This window comes from Trachypithecus francoisi, unplaced genomic scaffold (assembly GCF_009764315.1).
Source record: "Trachypithecus francoisi isolate TF-2019V2 unplaced genomic scaffold, Tfra_2.0 Lachesis_group2, whole genome shotgun sequence".
NCBI classification, from domain to species: Eukaryota; Metazoa; Chordata; class Mammalia; order Primates; family Cercopithecidae; genus Trachypithecus; species Trachypithecus francoisi.
The window spans coordinates 116,204,824-116,231,116 of NW_022681465.1; the positions used below are offsets into that span (position 1 = coordinate 116,204,824).

The 26,293-nt window shown below is 45.9% G+C and overlaps 1 protein-coding gene and 1 pseudogene across 4 annotated transcripts in view; both read right to left on the bottom strand.

Moving 5' to 3' along the window:
• Positions 1 to 25,781, bottom strand: part of RUFY1 (RUN and FYVE domain containing 1) — a 64,863-nt gene extending 39,082 nt beyond the window's left edge. For 2 of the 4 annotated variants that reach the window (XR_004429402.1, XM_033178541.1), the window contains exons 1-6: positions 25,455 to 25,780; positions 16,212 to 16,385; positions 15,437 to 15,554; positions 12,201 to 12,302; positions 10,051 to 10,174; positions 2,558 to 2,619 (exon numbers count right to left, since the gene is read on the bottom strand). Coding sequence is in view for 2 of the 4 variants with exons in the window: in XM_033178541.1 (XP_033034432.1) it covers positions 2,558 to 2,619; positions 10,051 to 10,174; positions 12,201 to 12,302; positions 15,437 to 15,554; positions 16,212 to 16,385; positions 25,455 to 25,752 (878 nt within the window). In the remaining 2 variants the exon portion in view is untranslated. Of the gene's footprint in view, positions 1 to 2,557; positions 2,620 to 10,050; positions 10,175 to 12,200; positions 12,303 to 15,436; positions 15,555 to 16,211; positions 16,386 to 25,454 lie in introns of all 4 variants that reach the window. The other 2 variants (XR_004429403.1, XM_033178542.1) reach the window with 2 other exon arrangements.
• LOC117064369 lies at positions 5,819 to 7,887 on the bottom strand (annotated as a pseudogene).
• Positions 25,782 to 26,293: the final 512 nt, after the last annotated feature.

A 26,293-nucleotide genomic window follows, 5' to 3' on the forward strand; every position in this document is an offset into this window, starting at 1 on the left:
GGGCGAGGCTGCCAGGGGAGTGGGCTCCCTGCAGACCAAGGTTTCAGGATCAGCAAGCAAGGTGAAAATACCAACCTGCCACATGCAAATGGCTTTGACACAACCCTTATTATACTGAAGGAAACGAGCCCACGGGACTTACAAACAAAAGAACTGGCCGGGCGCGGTGGCTGGAACGCTGAGGGGGGTAGATCACGAAATCAGGAGATGGAGACCATCCTGGCTAACACAGTGAAACCCCGTCTCTACTAAAAATACAAAAAATTAGCCAGCGCGGTGGCGGGCGCCTGTAGTCCCAGCTACTCGGGAGGCTGAGGCAGGAGAACTGCTTGAATCTGGGAGGTGGAGGTTGCAGTGAGCCGAGATCGCACCACTGCACTCCAGCCTCGGCAACAAGAACGAAACTCTGTCTCAAAAAAAAAAAAAAAAAAGGGAATATATTTTGTTCCTTTGAAGTATTTGGTCTAATATGAAATAAAAGAATATATTTTGTTAAATTTCAAGTGGGTGAGCCCTTGTACTTAGGATGCATGAAGCTTTAGTGTGGTTCCTGCTGGTCCATTCTTTGGTAAGGTGCACTGCCAGGCACTGAGACCGGGAGAGTCCTCGGGAAGACATGGAAGGGCAGGTGACATATGTGCGAGGTGAAATATTCAAATGCAATCGCAGGTTTTACAGTGAAAAACCCCTCCCATGCCTGCCTCCACAGGCAACCACTACTGTGAGGCTGATATGCCACTCTAGAAATGTTCCATGAATACATATGGAAGTAAAACATATGTATGTATATCCTTTTTTATTATAACATAAATGGGGCCAGGCGCAGTGGCTCATGCCTGTAATCCCAGCACTTTGGGAGGCTGAGGTGGGCGGATCATCTGAGGTCAGAAGTTCGAGACCAGCCTGACCAACATGGAGAAACCCCATGTCTACTAAAAATACAAAATTAGCCTTGCATGGTGGTGCATGCCTGTAATCCCAGCTACTCAGGAAGGCTGAGGCAGGAGAATCGCTTGAACACGAGAGGTGGAGGTTGTGGTGAGCCAAGATCATGCCACCACACTCTAGCCTGGTCAACAAGAGCGAAACTCAGTCTCGGGAAAAAAAAAAAAAAAAAAAAAAAAAATATATATATATATATATATATAAAAATGGCAGTATGTTATATATAGTTGTTATTATTATTATTTTTTCTCCTGGGTAACTTATTTTAAAAGAATACCCTTGTTAACAAGGGTGAGGGAGAGCTTCATAATGGCATAAAAAGACATTTAGGCCCGGCGCGGTGGCTCACACCTGTAATCCCAGCACTTTGGGAGGCCAAGGCAGGCGGATCACCTGAGGCCAGGAGTTTGAGATCAGCCTGGCCAACATGGTGAAACCCCGTCTCTAGTAAAAATACAAAAAAAATTAGCTGGGTGTGATGGTGAATGCCTATAATCCCAGCTACTCGGGAGGCTGAGGCGGAAGAATAGCTTGAACCGGGGAGGCAGAGGTTGTAGTGAGCAGAGATTGCACCACTGCACTCCAGCCTGGGTGACAGAGCGAGACCCCGTCTCAAACAAAACAAAACAAAAATCTAAAACACTATGATTAAAGAACAAGTCCAAGGGCAACTTATATACTACTATCCCATTTATATTTGAACAAATGGTAAAGCAAAATACACGACTAACAAACAAATACCTGCAAGGCATTAAACAGTTTTCCTCTGAGGGGAAGAATGGGATTGACATGGAGGCAAGCGGACAGTGTGAATGGGGAAATTTCACCTGTACACTCTATTCTTCTGCAGAGCCAAATTCCTTAAACAATGAGAATAATGCATTGCTTCTGTACTTAAAATAACTAAACAAAATCTAAAATCTCAAAGCAAAAACAAGAAAAGTGTTCTTTGCCAAATATTTTTTTTTTTTTTTTTTTTTTGCTGCAGAGAAGAGCCTCATTACCCGTTCTGCAGGCGGGGAACACCACCCAGGGTGCACACCTCCAGCCCCAGCGCTCCTACCGCCTCCGCCGGCCCCACTGCCAGTGTGGAGAGAGGCCACACCTAACCTGCCCAGCCCACCCCCACCGGGCCCAAGAAGTTCCCCACCCCCACCCTCCCCTCCTGCCCCACCACTCCTGGCTTCGGGGCCTCCACTAGTCTTCGGCAATTTCCGTCCGGAGACCTGGTGCTCGGCTAGGCCAGAAGACGCGCCTTTGCCAGAATTTTATTAAAAATGTGACGTGGCCGAGCGCGGTGGCTCACGCCTGTAATCCCAGCACTTTGGGAGGCCTAGGCGGGCAGATCACGAGGTCAGGAGTTTGAGACCAGCCTGGCCAATACGGTGAAACCCCGTCTCTACTAAAAATACAAAAATTAGCTAGGCGTGGTGGTGCGCACCTATAGTCCCAGCTACTCAGGAGGCTGAGGCAGGAGAATCGCTTGAACCCCGGAGGTGGAGGTTGCGCTGAGTGGAGATTGTGCCACTGGACTCCAGCCTGGGCAACAGAGCCAGACTCCATCTCAAAAAAAAAAAAAAAAAAAAAAAGTGAGGTACAACGCAGTACTTACTCCTTCCCACCATCAAGATCCTGCACATCCTTAAGGTAGAGGGAAAAATCTATTACTCCAACCTAAATGAAATAAAATGCACAAGTTTAAATAAAGTGTCCTATTTTTCATAAACCTTACAACCTTTGAAATTCAGGGTATTTACATTCTTATCTCTTTCCTAGGAACATTTAATTAGGCCAACCAGCTCTATGAAGTGGCAATCAATTGAACAAACCAAAAAAACCTAACCCTACCACCTTTTAGAAGAAAAACTGACTAAGTATCAGATTTCAGAGACTATTCTGAAATTTCACGACCTAGTTTAGTTTTCTGTTTATTCAATAATCACATTGTTTACAACAATCAACAAAATTATTTGTGTACAAAGTAATTATAATAAAAAAAGATGTGGATCTCTAAACTGGTGACTTTAACTGACATTTCTGAGTCTTTCTTCCCCCAGATCTTGGTAAAATGGTCTAATCAGTATTTCAGGAAAATTCTCCACCCCTTAGGTACAAGGCAGAACCAAGACCCCTTACATATCTGAACACCAATGGCTTTGCAAAGAAATAAAGCACTTGAAAATGAATAAGTGAGGTCATTCTTATGTGAAATACAGGAAAATTGGGTGCACCCTAAATGTTCATCAATAAAGTTGAAATAAATCATGTTACAGCCATATCACAGAACCGATGCAACTATAACAAAGAATGCAGTCGATACGTTTGCAGTAATATAGAAAAGCTGGGCCCAGTGGCTCATGCCTATAATCCCAGCACTTTGGGAGTCTGAGGCAGGTGGATGGCTTGGACTCAGGAGTTCAAGACCAGCCTGGGCAACACAGTGAGACCCTGTGTCCACAAAAATACAAAAATTAGCTGGGTGGAGTGGTACATGCCTGTAGTCCCAGCTACTTGGGAGGCTGAGGTGAGAGGATTGCTTGAGCCCAGGAGGTTGAGGCTGCAGTGAGCTGAGATCATGCCACTGCACTCTAGCCTGGGTGACAGAGAGAGACAGTGCCTTAAAAAACCAACCAACCAACCAACCAACCAACCAACCAAAAAACCCAACAAAACTACATGATACAATTTCAAGTTAAAGAATAATATGTACAATCTCATTATAACAATCCTACTTATGTTGCAACCAAGGCTATGTGTAATGGTCCTAACACATGTCTGCAACCTCTGACACACCCACCAAAAGGAATCTATATTTCCAGCCTTCAACTCTGGGAGGTCTTAGTACCTGTCTTGATGAGTAAAATGCAGTAGAAATGATGCCGTGTGACTTCTGCAGGTAGGTTAAAAAGGGCAATACAGCTTCCACCCAGCTCTTTCTCGAGGCATATGCGTTTGAAGTTCTGAGCTTTCATGTAAAAAGTCTTGACTTCCCTGAAGCCACAATGCTGGAGACCATGTACACAGAGAGATGTCCAAGAAACCCCTGCCATTCCAGCCCCCAGCTCCTTGGTCTCAGCACGGCAGACAGACACGGGAGAGAGCAAGCCTTCAGGTGATTCCAGCTCCAGCCACCCCGACTGTAATCACATGCGCTCTGGAACAAGAACCAACCAGCTGAACCCAGTCCGCCCCCAGCTGTGAAAGACACCATGATTGTTACGGCTGAAGTGCTGTTGCTGACTTGTTACACAGTAACAGAAGATCAGAAAAGATTTAATTTAAAACAAAACCTATGTGAACATAAATGTGTAGAAAAAGTAGAAAAGCTTCTAGAAAAATTTCCCCCAGAATCTTTACCATTACCTGTGGGAAAGGGAGAAGGACTGGGGCTGGGATGGGGGATTGGGTGAGGAGGTCCAACATCTCTTTTCACATCATGTACTTTGGTATTGCCTAACTTTTTTCAATAAGCAAGTATTTCTTTTATAATAAAAAAAAATCATAAAAAAATGCAGCCGGAAAAAAACCAACAACAGAAAGATGAGAAAGAATTAATACCCAAAGCAAAAATTAATAGATTAGAAAGCAAATAAAGCCCTACTCCCAAAGTAGAATTGATAAATAAGAGAGCTGGTTTGTCAAAGTTCAACCAAGTAGACAAATTTCTACTAAGTGTGATCCATATTTAGAAGACACATTATAAATGAGAACAGTGAGATTTTTCAAAAGCTGTAAGAGAATACCTTCATACAACTCTAGCTTAACAGATCTGAATGAAATGGTTTCTAAAAAAATTATAAATGACTTTAAAAATTGTTTTAAGACTTAGGAAACCCATAAATTGATCAAAACTATGCTAAAAGTTAAAGTGATCAAAGAACAAAGACCAAAAAAGGCATAAGGGTGAAGTGCTCATACCAGTAAGTTCTAGCAAGCCTGCACAGAAAAAATAATTCCTGATCTAATCAACTGTGGTAGAAAACAAGAAAAGAAAGGCTATTTTCAAGTTTATTTTAGTTTTATGTTTTTTTTTTTTTTTTGAGACGGAGTTTTGCTCTGTTGCCCAGAGTGGAGTGCAATGGCGCGATCTCAGCTCACTGCAGCCTCTGCCTCCCAGGTTCCAGCGATTCTTCTGCCTCAGCCTTCTGGGTAGCCCGGATTACAGGCACACACCACCATGCCCAGCTAATTTTTGTATTTTTGGTAGAGATGGGGTTTCACCATGTTGGTCAGGGTGGTCTCGACCTCCTGATCTTGTGATCTGCCCACTTCAGCCTCCCAAAGTGCTGGGATTATAGGTGTGAGCCACTGTACCCAGCCTTCTAATTTATGAGGCTAATATAATTCTGACACCGAAAGGTGGCAAAGGCAGTATAGAAAATTCAGAATAGTTTCACTTACAAGCAGAGACACAAAAATTCCAAACAATAAACATATGAAATCCAGGAGTTTACAATGATCAAGTGGGGATTATTTTAGAAATTCAGGGATAGTATTCAATAAGAAACCTATGGATTAATTCAATTATAATTATGGGTTAAAAACAGGTATGACATGTTGATAGATCCAGAAAAAGTATTTGACCACATTTAACATTCATCTCTAATAAAAACACAAAGTAGGCCAGGCACGGTGGCTCATGCCTGTAATCCCAGCACTTTGGGAGGCTGAAGTGGGCAGATCACGAGGTCAGGAGTTCAAGACCAGCCTGGCCAACATAGTGAAACCCCATCTCTACTAAAAATACGAAAAATTAGCCGGGCGTGTTGCTAGGCACCTGTAATCCCAGCTACTCGGGAGGCTGAGGCAGGAGAATCACTTGAACGCGGGAGGCGGAGGTTGCAGTGAGTGGAGATTGCGCCATTGCACTCCAACCTGGGCAATAGAGTGAGACTCCATCCCAAAGAAAAGAAAAAACAAAACAACAACAACAAAACACAAAGTAAACTGGAGTGGAATAGCACTCTCTAAACGTGAGACATAGCATCCCTCAGACATCGGCAGCAAACATGTATACTTTATGGCAACACACTATAGGCACTGTCATTCAAGACAGCACTAGACCAGAATGCTCACCACGTCCATTAATTAATTAAAATCTCAATGGAGTTTTTATTCTGGAATTTGACAAAATGTTCAAGTTCATCTGGCAGAACGGATGGCCCAGAAATATCTGCAACAAAACTACAGTAGAGTAGGCAGGTACTTAACTACCAGAGTCTAGAATATACTATGTGGCTCCAGTCATTAAAACAATGTGCCACTGGCATAGGAACAGAGATTCAGATTTCCAACAGAAGAGTCCAGAAGTAAATGAATGCATATTATGGATATTTCACATATGATAAAAGTGGAATTTCAAATTAGTAGGAAAAAAATACATTACATGATGATATTGCGAAAACTGGTTAACTATTTATAAAAGATATTTAGATTCCTACTTCACACTATGCCAAAACAAATGGCAAAAATGTGTAAAATTTACAAATTTTTTACACATAAAGTGTGTAAAAAATTACCCAGGTGGAAGCAGAAGGCCTTGGCCTAGCCCTCCAGGGTCCCAGACTGTGGAGATTGGAGGGGCAGGTCTGGCCTTTTCTGGGTCAGCACAGGGTACCCAGGTAGAGGTACAAGCTCACTATCCATTGGCCAGCCTAGTTCCAGTATTCAAGGAATACTGAGGAAGTATCCCTGGTCATCCACATTGGGCTTCACTGTTGCTACCAGGCTTCCAGCCAGTGAGACAAACTTCCCCGTGTTCGACCACGCACTGGAAGGCCTGGCCCCGCCGCAGAGCCTCAGCCATGAAGCACCCCACAGGCAAATCAGTAGCAGTTATCTGGCAAAGGTCACCCTTGCCATCGATGATAAAAAGGCAGGGTAGGAACACCCTCATGGGTTTTCAGCACACCGTAATCCTCAGACAAGCTTCCCATCATGTCAGCAGGTGGGAGATGCTTGGGAGCCCAGGGCTGCCTACTTCTGGGGGCTGTTGATCCAAGTCAGGTGGGTGAACTAAGTCCACCGAGACACCCAGCACTTCGCAGCCCAGCTTGTGGAAATCCTCGGCAAGGTCACTGAAAGCGATGCTCTCTGTGGGCCATAGAAAAGTGAAGTCGAGAGGGCACAAAAAGAGGACGACGTACTTTCCTTCGTAGCCCACAGCTTCACCTCCTGGAAGGCGCCACCCACCAGGGCAGTGGCCTTGAAGTCAGGGGCTGGCTTTCCGAGCTGTGACTGACCGGAGGCCATGACTGAAAGCTGTGGGGGTAAAGGCTGGACAGACGGACAAACACACGCGTGGACCCGCGTTCCGGTGCCCCACATTTGATTGTAAAAGTTAGGGTAATCTTTAGATAGGGAAGGACCTTCACAGCACAATCCCTTAGAAGGTATAAAGGAAACACCTGCTCAATCTGGTTGCCAAAAATTAAAAATAAAAAATGTACAGGGCACACCACCCCTGAGAAACCAGAAAAACAAAAAATTATAACAAATAATTCTGAAGAAAGGTCAATGTGCTTAGTCTTTAATAAAGAAGCAGAGAAAGAAAACTCAAAAACGGACCAAGTATGAAAAGATGATCACAAATGCTAAACCCCCAATGGCAAATAAAACACAAAAATACTTGTAAATTCGAGATGATGAGTTGTTTCGTCCATGAGACTGAAAAAGACCAAGAATGCTCACCACATCCAGTGTCGGGAGGAAATGGGCTCCCGCGCTGCTGGTGGGTGGATATCACAAAGACCTTTCCGGAGGCCGGTTTTACATTATCCAGCAAAATGTAGGCTGTATACTTTGACACAACAACCCCAAATGTATGCTAAGGAAATAAATGGACAAGAGTACAGAGAACTTTAAGGATGTCTATAATATTGGTGGTTTTTTTTTTTCCAGACAGAGTCTGGCTCTGTTGCCCAGACTGGAGTGTACGGTAGTGGCATGATTATAGCTCACTGCAGCCTTGATCTCCCAGGCTCAAGCAATCCTCCTGCCTCAGTCTCCAGAGTAGCTGGGATGACAGGCAGCACACCACCATGCCTGGCTAATTCTTTTTATTTTTGGTAGAGACAAGATCTCACTATGTTGTCTGGGCTGGACTCAAATTCCTGGGCTCCAGTGATCCTCCTACCTTAGCCTCCCGAAGTGTTGGAATTACAGGTGTGAGCCATGTGCCCAGCAATAATACTGTCACAATAAGGAAACGATCTAAATTAATAAGGTACTGGTTACATAATGGTACATTAAAAAATGAAAACTACATAGTCATCTAAAATGGTTTATATCTCTTGTTATTGAGAACTGTGTAGAACATATTGTTACATTTTTAAAAATTACAAAATGGTGTGCTTAAAATAATCATAGTTTGGTTTCACAAAAAAAAGAAACCCTCCAAACATCTCACTCTAAAATACACAAACATACACACACACACATGCATGCACACACCTTTATTCATGTGCTGGAAGGATGTATACCACAACGTAACCCTGAATTATCTGTCTCAGAGTAATGAGAATATGTGTGATGTTTAGTGGCTTTTCAAAAATACTTCTCTGAATTCAAAAAAAGATATTTTTCAACATGCAAAGACAAACTTTTTTTTTTTTTTTAAGGGAGGAGAGGTTACAAAAAAACATTGACCTGCACACGGAGGGATCAGGGAATCTTTAGATTCATCAAACACAATACAGGAAAAAGGCTGGGAATTTTGCTAGACAGTGTTAAATAATCTCTTTTTTTCTTAGCAGTGGCCCAGCCACAGCTGCAGATGCCCTGAAGAGGGGGTGGAAGTGAGGAATGGGTTAGTGTGCCTATTCCCCCTCACACATTTACAGTCCCAGCCACCAGGAGTTTAGGCCCTGGTTCTGGTTACCAGCTCCCATGCAGGAAGAAAGCCCATCCCAAGACGGCTGTCCTTCCCATAGAGCACTCTACACCTTACTGGTTACCCTCATTAGCGCCATTTTATCAACCTGACTTCCCAATCTCTCCTGACTCTATCTTCCTACTCCCCATCCAGCCTTGTGGGACTTCTAGACTAGACTCAAGGCTTTTTTTTGAGACAGTCTTGCTCTGTCGCCCAGGCTAGAGTGCAGTGGTGTGATCTCGGCTCACTGCAAGCTCCACCTCCAGGGTTCACGCCATTCTCCTGCCTCAGCCTCCCGAGTAGCCAGGACTACAGGTGCCCACCATCACGACTGGCTAGCTTTTTGTATTTTTAGTAGAGACAGGGTTTCACTGTGTTAGCCAGGATGGTCTCGATCTCCTGACCTCGTCATCCACCTGCCTTGGCCTCCCAAAGTGCTGGGATTACAGGCGTGAGCCACCGTGCCCGACCTCAAGTCTTTTGCTATATCTATTCCTGGCCACTTCTAACTCATAACCTGAGTGGCTGCTAGATTGAGCTTTCTCAAACCCAGGCATGATCATTTCAGTTACTTCTTAAAAACCTCCAACAGCTTCCCAAAGCTCAGGATAAAGGGGGATAAAAGCTACACCCTTCAGGCCAGGTACGGTGGCTCACACCTGTAATCCCAGCACTTTGGGAGGCTGAGGTGAACGGATCACAAGGTCAGGAGATTGAGACCATCCTGGCTAACATGGTGAAATGCCATCTCTACTAAAAAAAACAAAAAAAAAAACCCCAAAATAAATTAGTCAGGCATGGTGGCGGGTGCCTGTAGTCCCAGCTATTCGTGAGGCTGAGGCAGGAGAATGGCGCCAACCTGGGAGGCGGAGCTTGCAGTCAGCCGAGATCGCACCACTGCACTCCAGCTACACCCTTCAGCATAGCACCCATGACCTCACAACCAGGCCCAGCCTCCACTTTCACCTCAGCCACAGAGCGTCCTCTGCTCCAGCCACGGAGAGCTGTCTGCCTGTTCCCACACCTGCCAAGCTTTCCAAGTGTACCTCTGGCTATGCAACTTCTTCACCCTTCTGAGACCTTCCCCGCTGCTTCCCCACCTGCCCCTGGCCGGTCCTCTACCAGTGGGCTCTTTGCCATCTGCCCTTCTTTGGGTTTAGTACCTGCCTGCAGATCATAGGTAAAGTCCCTGGCTAATGAGTGTTCTGTCTAGAGCCAAAATTCCATTTTACCTGAGAATCCAAGTCTTCTCCTTTTAAGCAGAGATTGGCATCGAGAACATTGAGTCCCACCAGCAGACCGACAATCACCATCCCTTCTTCCTCCATCATTAAAGCCTCAGGCTCATAGAACTCGCTACAAGAGATGGACAGGACAGCGGGATGCTCAGAAACAGCTTCACCATCCCCACTCCTTCCCCACCCTGAACTGCCTTTTCAACTGTGCCCTGGAGCCAGAAGATACTGCTGTGGATTTCCTCCCTCCCTTTCATTTCCCTTCACTGCTTCAACGGCTGCTTTTTCTCCCGTCCTCTCTTCTCTTCCTGTGGCTTAGAACGGGCTCATCCCTCCTGCTGTCTGAAGTGAACTCCTCCATGCAGACCCTGGACCCCAGTTCTCCTCATCTCCTCTTGACTCCTGTCACTCTCCCCTCCTGTGTCTCCACTGGCTCCTCGTCTGTGTTGATATGAACTACTTCTCCACTTATGTCCATATAAACAGGAAATGGGATCCCACATCCAAGCATAACACTTCTCCTTCTTGCGTCTCACGGAGCAACATCTGCTGCTTTACTTCTTTATTGCCCAGTCATCGTGACCATTTGCCGGGGCGGGGGGGGGGTCCATCCCCTGCCTGATACTGCTCTGGTCAGCGATGACTTGCTCATGTACCAAATCCAGTGGCATCCAGGCCACTGTGTGTGTGTGCATAAGAACTTTTCCCTTAAGAATTAGTTCATTAGTAAAGTAAGGAATATGGTAATTACCGATTTGATCATTATATAGTGTATACATGCACACAGTATCCCACAAATATGTATAATTTTGTATCGATTATAAAAAATTAATTGAAAAAGAATTAGTTCATTAGAACAAAATCTGTAACTCAAACTTACTCAGTGTAACTGTACTCAGAGTACGTGAAATATTGTAAATCAGTATTTGTCGTGTAAAGATATGTTCAATAATGAGCCATGCCTTGAAAACACTGAAAAGCTTGGGTTTTAGGCTATGCTGTAAAATATGTTTCTCAATTACAACAGAGGTTTAACTCTGGAAAGAGTCCTCCCTCGTAAATCACCATAGTCTAGAGAAAATTCCTTTTATAATGATGTTTGCTTAGTTATAAATATGAAAAATGAACCAGTCATAAATTTCTGTAAATATTATATACTTACTTTTTTATTTTGAGACAGAGTCTCGCTCTGTTGCCCAGGCTGGAGGTGCAGTGGTGTGGTATTGGCTCACTGCAACCTCTGCTTCCTGGGTTCAAGCAATCCTCCTGCCTCAGCCTCCCAAGTAGCTGGGATTATAGGCATATGCCACCATGCCCAGCTAATTTCACATTTTTAGCAGAGATGGGGTTTTACCATGTTGTCCAGGTTGTTTTTGAACTTCTGACCTCAAGTGATCAGCCTGCCTTGGCCTCCCAAAGTGCTGGGATTACAGGCATGAGCCACCACACTTGGCTGATACACTTATTTTAGTTCAAAATGATCTACAGAACTATGTTCTAATTATTATTTTTTTGAGGAGGAATCTCACTCTGTCACCCAGGCTGGAGTGCAATGGCGCAATCTTGGCTCATTGCAAATTCCGCCTCCCAGGTTCATGTGATTCTCCTATCTCAGCCTCCCGAGTAGCTGGGATTATAGGCATGCATCACTACGCCCACCTAATTTTTGTATTTTTAGTAGAGACAGAGGTTCACCATGTTGGCCAGGCTGGTCTTGAACTCCTGACCTTGCGATCTGCCCACCTCGGCTTCCCAAAGTGCTGGGTTTACAGGTGTGATCCACTGCGCTCGGCCTATTATTATTTATTTTTAGATGGAGTCTTCCTCTGTCGTCCAGGCGGGAGTGCAGTGGCGCGATGTTGGCTGTCTGCAACCTCCGCCTCCTGGGTTCAAGCGATTCTCCTGCCTTAGCCTTCTGAGTAGCTAGGATTATAGACACCCGCCACCATATCTGGCTAATTTTTGTATTTTTAGTAGAGACGAGATTTCACCATGTTGGCCATGGTGGTCTTAAACTCGAGACCTCAAGCAATCCACCTGCCTTGGCCTCCCAAAGTGCTGGGATTACAGGCGTTGAGCCACCACACCCGGCCTATGTTCTAATTATTTACCAAGCAAAAGATAAGCAAACCTAGTTGATGAAATACCTTAAGAGATGTTTATTGTCTATAAGCACTTTCAGATAATCTGCCAGTTTCTTTTGCATGAGTGCAAGATAAAGCCAAGCTCGGCCTCTTCCCACAGCTGTCCTAGAATTCAAACAGAGCATCAAACTATTGTAACAACAACAACAAACACAGAAAAGAAACCTGACTTAGCTAGGGAGATACATAGGAAGCACACCCTTGTAAATGCAGAGGATACTCTAAAGAATGGCTGTTTGGGGTTGGGGAGGGAGGCACGTGGCCTGGGCAGGCATCGAAAATGGCTCACTGCACACCTTTGAGTATTATTACAAATAGTTAGATAATGCTTTGCTTATAGTCATAAAATATCACAGGAAAATATCAGGTTAGATTTGTGTAATGGATAAACATTCTTTCAAAAGACTAACAGAGAACTTAGTGCTTACTAAAGTGTTGAAACTTATAAAATCTCCAAGGGGTTAGCTCAAAGGTACAATTTTTTTCTTTTTTTTTTTCTGAGATAGTCTTGCTCTGTCACCCAGGCTGGAGTGCAGTGGTGCAATCTCAGCTCACTGCAACCTCCGCCTCTTGGGTTCAAGCAATTCTCGTGGCTCAGCCTCCCGAGCAGCTGGGATTACAGGCGTGCGTCACCACGTCTGGCTAATTTTTGTGTTTTCAGTAGAGATAGGGCTTTGTCATGTTAGCCAGGCTGGTCTCAAATTCCTGGCCTCAAGTGATCAGACTGCCTTGGCCTCCCAAAGTGTTGGGATTACAGGCATGAGCAACTGCACCTGGCCTTAAAGGTACAATTTTATGTTTTATTATTAATTGTGGTAAAATACACAGAACATAAAATTTACCATCTTAACCATTTTTAATCTTACAGTTAAGTAGTGTTAAGTACATTCACAATGTTGTGGAACCAATTTTTTTTTTTTTTTTGAGATGGAGTCTCACTCTGTCACCCAGGTTGGAGTGCAGTGGCACAATCCTGGCTCACCATTGTGATCTCAGCTCATTGCATCCTCTACCTCAAGGGATCAAGCAATTCTCCTGCCTTAGCCTCCCGAGTAGCTGGGATTACAGGCACCTGCCACCATGCCCAGCTAATTCTTGTATTTTTAGTAGAGATGGGGTTTCTACCATCTACCATGTTGGCCAGGCTAGTCTCCAACGCCTGACCTCAAGTGATCTGCCCACCTTAGCCTCCCAAAGTGCTGGGATTACAGGCGTGAGGCACTGTGCCCAGCCCCAATCTTGAAGGTGTAATTTTTCTGTATTCTAGCATTATCTCCAGAGAAGCAGAAAAGAAAGAAGAGGAAAAAAAAGAAAAGAAAGAAACAACAGGCCTGCATTAAACATTAAAAGAATAAAGGCCTCTCAAGTGCTGCTTGGTGAGACTGTAAACTTTACAACTTCCTTTTTTTTTTTTGGAGATAGGGTCTTGCTCAGTCATCCATGCTGCTGTGCAATGGCATGATCATGGCTCCCTGCAGCCTGGAACTCCCAGGCTCAAGTGATAATCCTGTGTTAAGCCTCAGGAGTAGCTGAGACCATAGGCACACGCTACCACACTCAACTAATGTTTTTTTTTTTTTTTGTAGAGATGGAGTTTCGCCATGTTGTCCAGGCTGGTTTCAAACTCCTGGGCTCAAGCATTCTTCCCGCCTCAGCCTCTCAAAGTGCTGGGATTATAGGCGTGAGCCACTGTGCCTGGTCAACTGTGCAACTTTCTAGTGGCAATTTGATGACAACAGGTTACCAAAAATTCTACATTTAGTAATTATATCCTAGAGAAATAACTGAAAATGGACACAAAGATGTATGTTTCGGGATGGTCACATCATTATCACGGTTTGTGGTAACAAGAATTTGAAGACAGCCACAAGGGGGGTTAAACAAAATTAGATATACAACAGAATACTATTTGGCCATTTAAAAAATGATATTGTAGGCCGGGCGCGGTAGCTCACGCCTGTAATCCCAGCACTTTGGGAAGCCAAGAGGGGTGGATCACCTGAGGTCAAGAGTTTGAGACTAGCCTGGCCAATATGGTAAAACTTCATCTCAACGAAAAATGCAAAACATAGCTGGGTATGGTGGCTCATGCCTGTAATCCCAGCTATTCAAGAAGCTGGGGCGTGAGAATCACTTGAACCCAGGAGGTAGAGGCTGCAGTGGGCCAAGACTGCGCCACTGCACTCCAGCCTGGCCGATAGAGTGAGACTCTGTCTCAAAAAAAAAAAGAAGAAGAAAAAAAGGTCATCAAATAAACATTTGAAAGGTTGACAGGTGCAAAAGACTTTAAATATATGCGATGTAGGCCGGGCAGGCAGAATTTGCATAGAAGACTTAAATCTAATCTTGAGAAAAATGCACAGGACTTGGCAGCAATGGAGTTTCATGGGATTTAGAGGGTTTCAGGGCCTAACAGACCTGTGTCTTCTTCCTGCTCCATCACTCACCTGCTGAGGCACCTTGGGCAAGTTACTTAGCACTCTAATCAGTTCCCACACTTGTAGATGAGGACACTAACAGCTATCCTAGAGGACAGTTGTGAAGGATTAAATGAGATCATGAAAAGGAATGTTCTCAGCACAATGCCTGTCATAGAGCAGGCCCTGAGGGCAGTGACTGTTATTATTCTCTGAAAATGGAATAGGCTGGCTCCCTAGAAGAAGGGTCAAATAAACGCTGAACAGTCCAGTCCCCTCTGGGAAACTGTGCAGAGGGCTCTTTTGCATTGGCTCAAGGATCCCTAAGACCCTTTCTAGATACCAAATTCCATGAAGATGACTTACTGGTGTTTTGATTTTGAGCCTAAGCATAGCGATCCCAAGGACAAATCCAGACATGGCAAATAATTCGTTAGTCCCACTCTAACAAATTACAAATGTCCCTTGGCCTGGAATCTACAATCTGGCCCAAAATGTATTATTCAGAAAACTGCCCACCTGTACCTGAAGCAGTGATTCCAGGAGTGTACCAGGAGTTCCTTTTCCTCCTGTGAGTGCCCTTTGGTTGACAACACCTTTTCAACCTATTTGGCTTGTGTGGCAAGCAGGAATCACTGTCCCCATTTTAACGAAAAGGAAACTGAGGCTCAGAGAGAGTCAAATCCTGCTCGAGATCATGTGGATAATGAGCAGTAGAGCTCTTTCCAATTAGAAAGGGCTTCATCAGCAAGGAATTGAGAAATGAGTAAATACGAGGGAGTTTTTAAAATCATCAAATCGGCATAACTACTTCTCACTCACTTTAATTCTGGAAGATTTCTGACACTAGTCGCTATATCTGACGCTTCTGGACAAAGTTTCTCCACCAGCTCCAAAGGACCAAAGAAAGATTTATTTTGGCCAATAAAACTCTTCTTAACTAAAAGGAAAAACAAAAGTGTTATTCATAAGAACAGGTTGCAAAATTTCTTCAGGGACCCACAGCCTCTCCCCCAAAAGCCAAGTGAAAGTGAAAGCTGCTCAACTTCACTGCTTAATCCTTTTTTTTTTTTTTTTTTTTGAGATGGAGTCTCGCTCTATCGCCCAGGCTAGAGTGCAGTGGGCCATCTCAGCTCACTACAGCCTCTGCCTCCCGGGTTCAAGCAATTCTCTGCCTCAGCCTCCTGAGTAGCTGGGATTACAGGTCCCACCACAACACCAGGCTAATTTTTGTATTTTTAGTAGAGACGGGGTTTCACCATGTTGGTCGGGCTGGTCTCGATCTCCTGATCTCGTGATCCGCCCGCCTCGGCCTCCCAAAGTGCTGGAATTACAGGCGTGAGCCACGGCGCCCGGCCTCATCTAACACTATTAAAGAAACTTGGCTACTAGAAATTTTAAAATTGCCTATGTAGCTTGCATGATATTTCTATTGTCCAGCGCTGCTCTAGAAAGTCGCTTCTGAGGACAGGAACCTTGTCTGTTCTGTACACTGCTGGCATTTCAGCACCTAGAAGGATGTCTGGCACTGATGAAAAAATGCTGAGCAAACACCCAGCCCAAACTTCCACGCTCCCAAACGCCCCCTCAGGCTCACCTTTCAGCCCGTGTTTGAGGCAGTGCTCCATCACCACAAAGAACTGCTGCAAGGGCGCATGCTCCGCATCCAGGCTGCGGCCCAGGCTCAGAGCCGATTGCAGCAAGACCTTGATGCTGAGTTTCATCATGTGCATTAGGTTGGCACGCTCCTCCATCATCTGGCACTTAGACGCTGTGGGGCAGGCGCAGGGATAGCTTCGTTAGTCGACTCAGTGTGCGGAGGTCAGACTCCGGGCCACAGTGAGAAGACGGGTCAGGCAAGAGGCCAGGCGGTCTGCTTAGGGAACGGACGTGCTGGCGGGCGGATAACCGGGATTCGCAGATAAGTAGTCCCTGATCCCTAGAGGCCACAGCCCGCCAGCTGGCCAACGGGGCCTCGGGTCAGAAGAGCCACTCGGCCTCCTGCTCCAGAGGCCTCTCCCAGGCGGCTCCGCGCGTTGCTACGGCGACGGCTCCAGCAAGACTCGCCGCATTTGGCTTCTCCCGCAACCTCCGTTCCATTTTCGACCAATGGAAGGGCGCTACCTACAGGAAGCCCTGCCCCAAGCTCTTAGAGGGCGTGCTGGGAAAGCGTCCCGCCCCCAGACATTCCTATTGGGCAAGTCCAGCCCAAGGCCACGCCTACGGAGGTAGTGGGCGCCATTTTGCATCCTCTGGCCCGCACGGGGGCGGATGCACACCCCGCCCAGAAGGCTCTTGCCGGATAGTGCCAGCCGGGTGCCTGCAGGCAAGCATCTTCCCCTCAGTTCCAGGCTCAAATTATTGTTGCCTATCTTTCGTCCGCTACTAGTGGACAATTTTAGGTTTTACGCACACTTTCTTTTTTTGGTAAGGAAAAGCGTTGGAGTCAAATGAATTCAGAGAGTTCCATTTCAACTCCCATTATCTTGTCGCACTGTTTTGAGGGTATAATACTGTCTGCAGTTATCAGATATTTATATGTGCTGGCCAAACGTTCTCTTAAACCCAGTAAGCTGGTATCCTAGAAACGAAGAGTTTAGAGTAAGAGTCCTGGCAGGAAAACCCCAGGTTCAAAGAGTCCCAAAATAAGAGTCCTGGCAGGAAAACCCCAGGTGCAAAGCGCGGCCCTCACCCGGGAGCGCGGTTACATTGTGTTCGAAATATTTACCAATTGGATTGGGGGCGGGGGATCGTATTGTTTTTGGTTTGCAGCTGTCCAATTACTACTGAGGTTAAATAACTTCTCTTTATTGTCTCCTAATATTTCTTCTGTGAATTGCTTGCCTTTGTGTTACTGACCTGCATATTTTGGATATTAAGCCTTTGTTTACCTATTTTATTTCACCAGGATTGATTAATATGGACAATTAAAGAGCATATTTATACGTACTACATTTTTATAGTTAACTAGTTAAATCTAAAAGAACGATAATATTATGGCCGTGAACTTGTAGTAAAGGCCTTAAATAAATATTGAGTCATCCTGGGACTAAAAATTCAAAATTATCTCAGCAAAACCCAAGAAGGTAGGGGGAGAGCTGACGGGCAAGAAGAAACAGTCTAAGCATTTCACCTTGGTTGTGGAGAGGGTCAAAAGTGGGTTAAGTAAAGCATTTGGTTGGAGGTGGTATAATTTTTTTTTTTTTTGAGATGGAGTTTCACTCTTGTTGCCCAAGCTGGAGTGCAATGGCGTGATCTTGGCTCACTGCAACCTTCGCCTCCTGAGCTCAAGCGATTCTCTTGCTTCAGCCTCCTGAGTAGCTGGGATTACAGGTGTGTGCCACCACGCCCGGCTAATTTTGTATTTTTAGTAAAGACGGGGTTTCTTCATGTCGGTCAGGCTGGTCTTGAACTCCTAACCTCAGGTGATCCACCCGCCTCGGTGTTCCAAAGTGCTAAGATTACAGGTGCGAGCCACCGCATCAGGCCAGTATAATTATTTTTATACTTCGAGAGAAGCCTATGTATTACATTTATAAATTTTAAAACTTTAATGGATGATTGGCAAAGGAAATAAAAGTTGTAAAACTTCATCAAGAGAAGGGAGAAACTCTGAAGAGAGCAATAACCATAAAAGCAATTTGTAAAGATCTATCCTTAAAGACACCAAGCCCAGTTCTATAATCTAGTGGTCTTGAAACTGGAATACATATACAGCAGTCTTGCCAAAGCTAGGTATGCCCAGATGTTTTAAGGAACTCAATTTCCAGATTTTCAAGTTTCACAGGCACTCTTTCTCCTCCCTCTAAAGAAGGCCAACTCACTCCATAACCTGTCTTCCTCTTGATACAATGACCTGGGGTGCACTAGGTTCCACACACCGAATGGAGAGGGAGTCGCCCTTGATGATTAAGTAACCGAAAATGTGAAGACCGATCTTTTACTGCTTTATGGTATTTAGTTAAGCTTGGGCTTGGGGCAGAGGGGTGGTCTCTAACCCTCTGCTTGGGTATCCTGAATTTAGAAAGTTAAATTTTTCTCCCCACAAATCTATGTAATTATGTTCAACCAGTCGCTATCCACAACCCTAAGATGTGCCATTAGCTTGATGGCCATTTTCCATAAATTAAACGAGTGCAAACTGCAGCTAAGTTTTTGATGAAAATGGATTTGAAATACATGATAAACTAAAAGTATTTTTGTCAAAAAGTATTGTATTGGCAAAGGTGAATGAAATAAGCAATATTCAGATGTCTGCAACCATTCTGAGTATTCTGGGTTAAACAAAGTGCCTAAGTGAAAGAATAAGAAGTGAAATGATCCCTTGATAAGTCTTTTTTTTTTCTTTTTTTTTTTTTGAGACGGACTTTTGCTTTTGTTGCCCAGGATGGAGTGCAATGGTGCGATCTTGGCTCACTGCAACCTCCGCCTCCTGGGTTCAAGAGATTCTTCTGCCTCAGCCTCCCCAGTAGCTGGGATTACAGGCGCCTGCCACCATGCCTGGCTAATTTTTTGTATTTTTAGTGGAGACGGGGTTTCACTATGTTGGCCAGGGTGGTCTTGAACTCCTGACCTCAGGCGATCCACCCACCTCAGCCTCCCAAAGTGCTAGGATTATAGGCGTGAGCCACCGTGCCTGGCTCACACTTGATAAGTCTTGGTAAAATTTTTTTTTTGGTAACTCCCAAAAGTTGAGAAATTTCCTTAATATGATTAGGCTGCAGGTCAGGCAATTTTCAGTTATTTGCTTTGAATGAAAATAAGGGAACAAAAAATAATTTTTGGCATAGATCAGTGTGATTTGGGGCATATAACTTGGAAAGAGTTCAGAGATGACCAACATTACTAAAACAAACAAAAAACAGGACTAAAACTGATGCTGAATTCTATCACACTTTAGCAGTAAATCATATGTATTTGTCTACAGATATATGCTAATAACAAAAACCAACACCATTCATCTCATTAAGAGATGCAATTCATTGGCTGGGCGTGGTGGCTCACGCCTGTAATCCCAGCACTTTGGGAGGCTGAGGCAGGTGGATCACAAGGTCAGGAGTTCGAGATCAGCCTGGACAACATGGTAAAACCCTGTCTCTACTAAAAATACAAAAATTAGCTAGGCGTGCTGGCACACACCTGTAGTCCCAGTTACTGGGGAGGCTGAGGTGGGAGAATCGCTTGAACCCAGGAGGCGTAGCTTGCAGTGAGCCGAGATTGCGCCACTGCACTCCAGGCTGGGCAACAGAATGAGACCCTGTCTCAAAAAAAAATGCAATTCAAGAAAAATTTATGTATAATTCTTTATAAAAATTATATTTATGTTCCTGTTACCAATGTAGCATTACTAATAAACTTAATGATAATTCACTCCAGAAGAAAAATTTTTATACACTTAGAGCTTTAGTCATAATAAAAATTTATTAAACTTTAACTTATTTACATCCTTTTTGCTGAGACTTATAGGATGACCAATAACACTTTTAAAAACATACAAATCTATTACATTAATTCTATGGCAGAAATGGAATGGAAATTCAAGTTCAATGAATAAAAGGAAAATGTAAAATTTTCAAATATTAAATAACTTCCTATTTTAAAGATGGATGGTGGTAATTATCAATTCATTAAGGTATTTACATACCACTTGACACATTTCAAAACACAATGTAACAGTTTTATTTTAAAAAGTCAATATTTACACTATGCCAGAAAATGAATTCTGAGCACCTTTAAAATATGATGAAGAATCTTCTACGTTAACTTTAAAAGTTGGAGTTTTCAGCTGAGAGCAGTGTCTCATGCCTGTAATCCCAGCACTTTGGGAGGCCAAGGTGGGCATATCACTTGAGGCAGGCAGGTCACTTGAGGTCAGGAGTTCGAGACCAGCCTGGCCAACATGGTGAAACCCTGTCTCTACTAAAAATACAAAAACTTATCTGGGCGTGGTGGTGCATGCTTGTAGTCCCAGCTACTTGGGAGGCTGAGGCAGGAGAATCACTTGAACCTGGGAAGCAGAGGTTGCAGTGAACCGAGATCTCACCACTGCACTCCAGCCTGGGTGACAAGAGCGAAACTCTGGCTCAAAAAAAAAAAAAAAACAGGCAGTTTTCTTAGGGGGTTACATGAGCAAAAAATGTTAACACCAGTGTTCCAGGCAATCAGCGCTGAGTGGTGCTGTCTCTGGAAGTGCTGCTGGCAGTATTTTGCCATCTCATGCATCTTCTACTGTGGGTGAACTGTTCCCATTAGTACTCAAGTTAGAGGCATGGAAAATTAAACCCGGAATGATCTTTTAGCGGTTCCATCTCTCAATTTATGGCTTTATGACCTTGGCCAAACCATTCACATCTCTAAGTTTCATTAATAATAGTTCAACATGACACACAGAATATCACGAAGTTCTATACCTACTGAATTGCTAAATAAATTGCCAGGCCAGTCTCTTGACTGGCAATAAGTGACAAGCCCATTGCTTGCCTGGGCTCAAGCAATCCTCTCTCGTTGGCCTTTCAAAGTACTGGGATTACAGGCGTGAGCCACCTGCACCCTGCCAGCATGTTAATTCTTAAAACATGCATGTTTGTTACTCATCCTTTAGGAAGCATTTCTCTGAAAAGCAAGATGTATTCCTTGTGGGTACATCCTATTGTTTGTGTGGAAACAGCCAGTGTTGAGAGAGGAAAGCACATGTGTGATGTGCAGAAAAGCTCAAAGATACAATGGTACTGCGGAAAATTTCTGGGAAGGAGGATTTAGTATTTGCCCTTTTTTTTTTTTTTTGAGACAGAGTTTCACTCTCGTTGTCCAGGCTGGAGCGCAGTGGCACGATCTTGGCTCACTGCAACTTCTGCCTCCTGGTTTCAAGCAATTTTCCTGCCTCAGTCTCTCGAGTAGCTAGGATTACAGGTGTGTGCCACCATGCCCATCTAATTTTTGTATTTTTAGTAGAGATGGGGTTTCACCATGATGGCCAGGCTGGTCTCGAACTCCTGACCTCAAGTGATCCACCTGCCTCGGCCTCCCAAAGTGCTGGGATTACAGGCATGAGCTACCACGCCTGTCCGAATATGCTTTTGTATGGTTTGATTTTTTAAAATCATGTTCACTTATTACCTTAAAAAAAAATCCCTCAGAACCAAACAGGACACCTATGGACAATGCAATCACATACCAGACCCCACATGGGACAACCTTTTTTTTTTTTTTTGAGACGGAGTTTCACTCTTGTTGCTTAGGCTGGAGTGCAATGGCGCGATCTTGGCTCACTGCAACCTCCACCTCCCGGGTTCAAGAGATTCTCCTGCCTCAGCCTCCTGAGTAGCTGGGATGACAGGCATGCGCCACCACACCTGGCTAATTTTGTATTTTTAGCAGACATGGGGTTTCTCCATGTTGGTCAGGCTGGTCTCAAACTCCCGACCTCAGGTGATCCACCCACCTCGGCCTCCCAAAGTGCTGGTATTACAGGCGTGAGCTACTGTGCCTGACCGGGACATTTTAAAACAAGTATTCAAAACATTCTGCAGCATTTCCTTTAGCTTCTACCATTGAAAAAATATTATCCAGCAAGAGTGCTGCTCACATTCAATCTCTGCTCCTAAACTGCTCCCTCTGAAAGTCCTGCCTATCCACAGTGCTTGTGTAGGCAGATCAGTGGGGAAATAGACCATGAGTCAGCCTTGGGCCTGGGCCTGGCTGAAGTGGTGTCACTGTCTTTCTCCCAACCTGTTTTTCTTATGTCGCTGCAGAGCATACCGCCCTTGGCCCATTTCCTTTCCCCACCTCTGCTCCTGTCCTACCTGATGGCTTCAAATCCTGGTGACCTTCGGGACCAGCCACATGGCTCTACCCAGCAGTTCCCCAGATTTCATCTCTTTTTAAGCCATGGTCACCATTTTTGCTAGAGTGAGTGGCAGTTATTAATACTTTCCTTAAATCGAGTTAATTATTATTATTTTTTGAGACAGTCTTGCAGTAGAATGGTCTTGGCTTACTGCAAACTCCACCTCCCAGGTTCAAGCAATTCTCCTGCCTCAGCCTCCTGAGTAACTGGGATTACAGGTGCGCACCACCATGCCCGGCTAATTTTTGTATTTTTTTTTTTAGTAGAGATGGGGTTTCACCATGTTGGCCAGGTTGGTCTCGAACTCCTGACCTCAGGTGATCCACCCGCCTTGGCCTCCCAAAATGCTGGGATTACAAGCGTGAGCTACCATGCCCGGCCTAGTTTTTTAAAATCCATATGGGGCATATATATTGACATTTTGCAGTTGATGAAGTTACTTCTCTTCAATTCAGTTTACCTCTTTATAAAACAGGGATAATAATGGTACTCATCACTCTGTGCCATCTGCATAATTTACAAGGCTCAGTGCAAAATTCCTGGCCTGGAGCAGAGTGCGGAAGTCAGACTCCCCCTTACTACAGCCCTAATGGATTGCAACTTCCCTGCAGGGATTGGGCGGGTGAGAGGCCCTGCCCACTTGTCTGCCTAATGTGCTGTGGCACCCACAACCCTGCCCTGAGATTCAGAGGGTACAATCCCAACGCTGCCTGGGCAAGAGTGGGATCAGGGAGGCTAGGGAGAAGCCCCAGGGCAGCTCTAGGGGGCCAGGGCAGCTGAGAACCTGTCCCATTGGCCTTCACTTAAAAAACACAAATTCAAAGATAAAATTAAGAATTTCAAGCATGGGATACTTCTGAGTGCCTGGCCCTTTCCACCAGAGTGATCAAAGCCTGCATTGACCATACACCCATGAAGCTAGTCCTGCTATCACATAGGGTTGTTGTGAGGAATAAATGAATACTTGTAAGACTAATGCCTGGCACCTTTGAAGGACAATATAAGTGTTGGCTATTGTTTATATCACTTCCATAGATGGAAAACAGGTATTTTTCAAATATGCATTTGTTCAGCAAACACTTACTATTCTGTGCCAGGTACTGACACATACCATTTTATCTTTTTGTTTCCTTGATTCTGCATTAAAGGAAAGAAATTCTGTCAGGGAAGAATTAACATTTATTATTTGCTTACTCCTGCCACGAAATATCTAAGAGGCCTCCAGGGGATGCCATGCCTTGACTTTCAGTATTGACTGTCAACGAGTATGCAATTCAGCATCCACTGATGTGTGGAAATCTCCGGAAAAGGTGTCAAGCTAGAGGGAAGTAGATTCCCGGGCTGCACAGGCTCGCATCACCCTCTAATACTACTTTCCACTGCCAGGATCTCAAAACCAGTCAGCCTTTCAACTTTACTCATTAATCCTTCTTGACCACTGGAAATCTCACAATTCACTACCTGGGGGTCAGTGCATCTACAGCAAAGGTACCAGTGGATGGGGAGGAATCAGGAGGCCTCAAGGGTGTGCTATAATGCTCCCTGGAAGGCACCACCACCTTTCCTCAGCTCTGTCCCAGCATTTTCTATGAAGTTGGCAATGTTCTATGCTATGCTCTCTCATATAGTAGCCACTGGCCACACACAGGCTACTGAGCACTTAAAACGTGGCCGCTGTAATCGAGGAACTCCGGGTTTTTTTTTTTTTTTTGAGACGGAGTCTCGCTCTGTCAGGCAGGCTGGAGTGTAGCGGTGCGATCTCGGCTCACTGCAACCTCCGCCTCCCGGGTTCAAGCGATTCTCCTGCCTCAGCCTCCTGAGTAGCTGGGACTACAGGTGCATGCCACCACGCCCAGCCAATTTTTTGTATTTTTAGTAGAGACGGGGTTTCACCGTGTTGGCCAAGATGGTCTCGATCTCTTCACCTCGTGATCCGCCCGCCTCGGCCTCCCAAAGTGCTGGGATTACAGGCGTGAACCACCGCTCCCGGCCCAGGAACTCAATTTTTAATTCAATTTAAAAGTACTCAGTTTCAATTTGATTCAGTTAGAAATTGAGGAATTCGGCTGCGGGCGGTGGCTCAAGCCTGCAGTCCCAGCATTTTGGGAGGCCGAGGCAGGTGTATCACGAAGTCAGGAGTTCAAGACCAGCCTTGCCAAGATGGTGAAACCCCGTTTCTACCAAAAATACGGGGCCGGGGGGTGGCTCATGCCGAGCATGGTGGTGGGCGCCTGTAGTCCCAGCTACTCGGGAGGCTGAGGCGGGAGGACAGCTTGAACCCAGGAGGCAGGGGTGTCAGTGAGCCGAGATCACACCACTGCACTCCAGCCTGGGCAGCAGAGCAAGACTCGGTCTCAAAAAAAAAAAAATAATAAATAAATAAAAACAAAAAAAACACACACAAAAACATATGCGTGCTGCTGTATTGGATAGCACAGCTCTAGATGTCTGGCGTTGGAGGGCTAAGTTAAAATCTTACTATCACTGATATGCTGGCACTCTATTCATTACAAGGGCTGAAAAGTCCTTCAGAGATCATCGGGTGACTGTAAAATCTCCATCTCACAGGCAGAGGTGAGCCGAGGCGCCCCTGGTCCGCTGCGCACAGGGCCCGCGCCCTCCCGACACCCGCCAGCACTCCACTCCCGCACTGAGCCGCTGAAAAGCAGAACAGTGCTGGCTCCGTGCCGCGTGTGGAGTTACTACAGAGTTTCGAAACCAGGACACGCACACTTCCGTCACCTAGTTAGTGGGAGAGCATAGAGGCGCCGGAGCCGGAGCGCGCTCAGGCACGCGGGGCTGCCGGGGGCGGTCTCGGCTGGGCCGCCGGAGTAAAGACCCACGCGCAGCCGGGCGCCGTCCGCCGGCCAACAAACAGCTCGCCTAACCTCCCCGACTAGCCAGCGCCCTCCCAGCCCGGCCCCCACCGCGCCCGCGCCAGCGGCCAGCGGGGACACGCGGGTCCGCCGCGGGACAGACCCGGCCCGAGCCTACCTGCGCGCGCCGTGCCGTCCCCGCTGTCCCCGCCGCCCAGCCCCGCGGCCGCGCGCAGCGCGCTCCCGCAGCTCGCCGACAGGTTCCCGGTGGCCCTGCGTGCCAGGGTCAGGATGGGCGCCGACCAGCCCTCCGCCGCCCGCGGCCTCGTTGCGTTCCGTAGGTCGCCCGGGCCGGGCAGCGGGCTTCGGTCCACAATCTCAAACTCTTCTCCCGGCTCCAACTCTGACCCAGGCCCCTGCCCCGGCTCCGGCTCCAGCTCCCGCCCCGCAGCGTAGCCGCCTTCCTCGTCGGCCATCTTGGCCGTGTCACGTGACCCAGCGGGCGGGCGCGGGGTGGGCGCGGCCGGGCACCGCCTTTCCCTTCGGTAGACGAGATTTTTCTTCTCTTCACTGCCCGCCTCGCCTTCCTTCAGCTTCGAAAGGTTCGGGAAGGTCCAATAACATAAAAAGTGCATATTCCCTGCCGCCGGCAGGACGTGTTCGCGGGAAAGTTCCCCTTGAACTTTCTCCCAGGACCGTTGTGCCCCCTGCGGCGCTTCGCGGGGGGGGGGGGGGGGGGGGTCCCGTGGCCGTCGTTTTCTTTGTGACACCATTCCTCTTTTACATTTTCATTTCATGTTCTGTATTTTCCACTTCGTCATTTTTCTGCAGCACTCATCAGAACAAGCCCCGAAAGGGCAACTAAGGAAACGCACAGGCGAGGCAGGAAAGCGGGAATTTTTTTTTTTTTTTAATGACTACGACGGCTTGGCAAGAAAGAGTGCACGTTAGTGGACCGGAAATCAGAGCTGGCTTCTCCTATTAATTAGTTAAGTGGGATAACAAAAAGCCGACCTC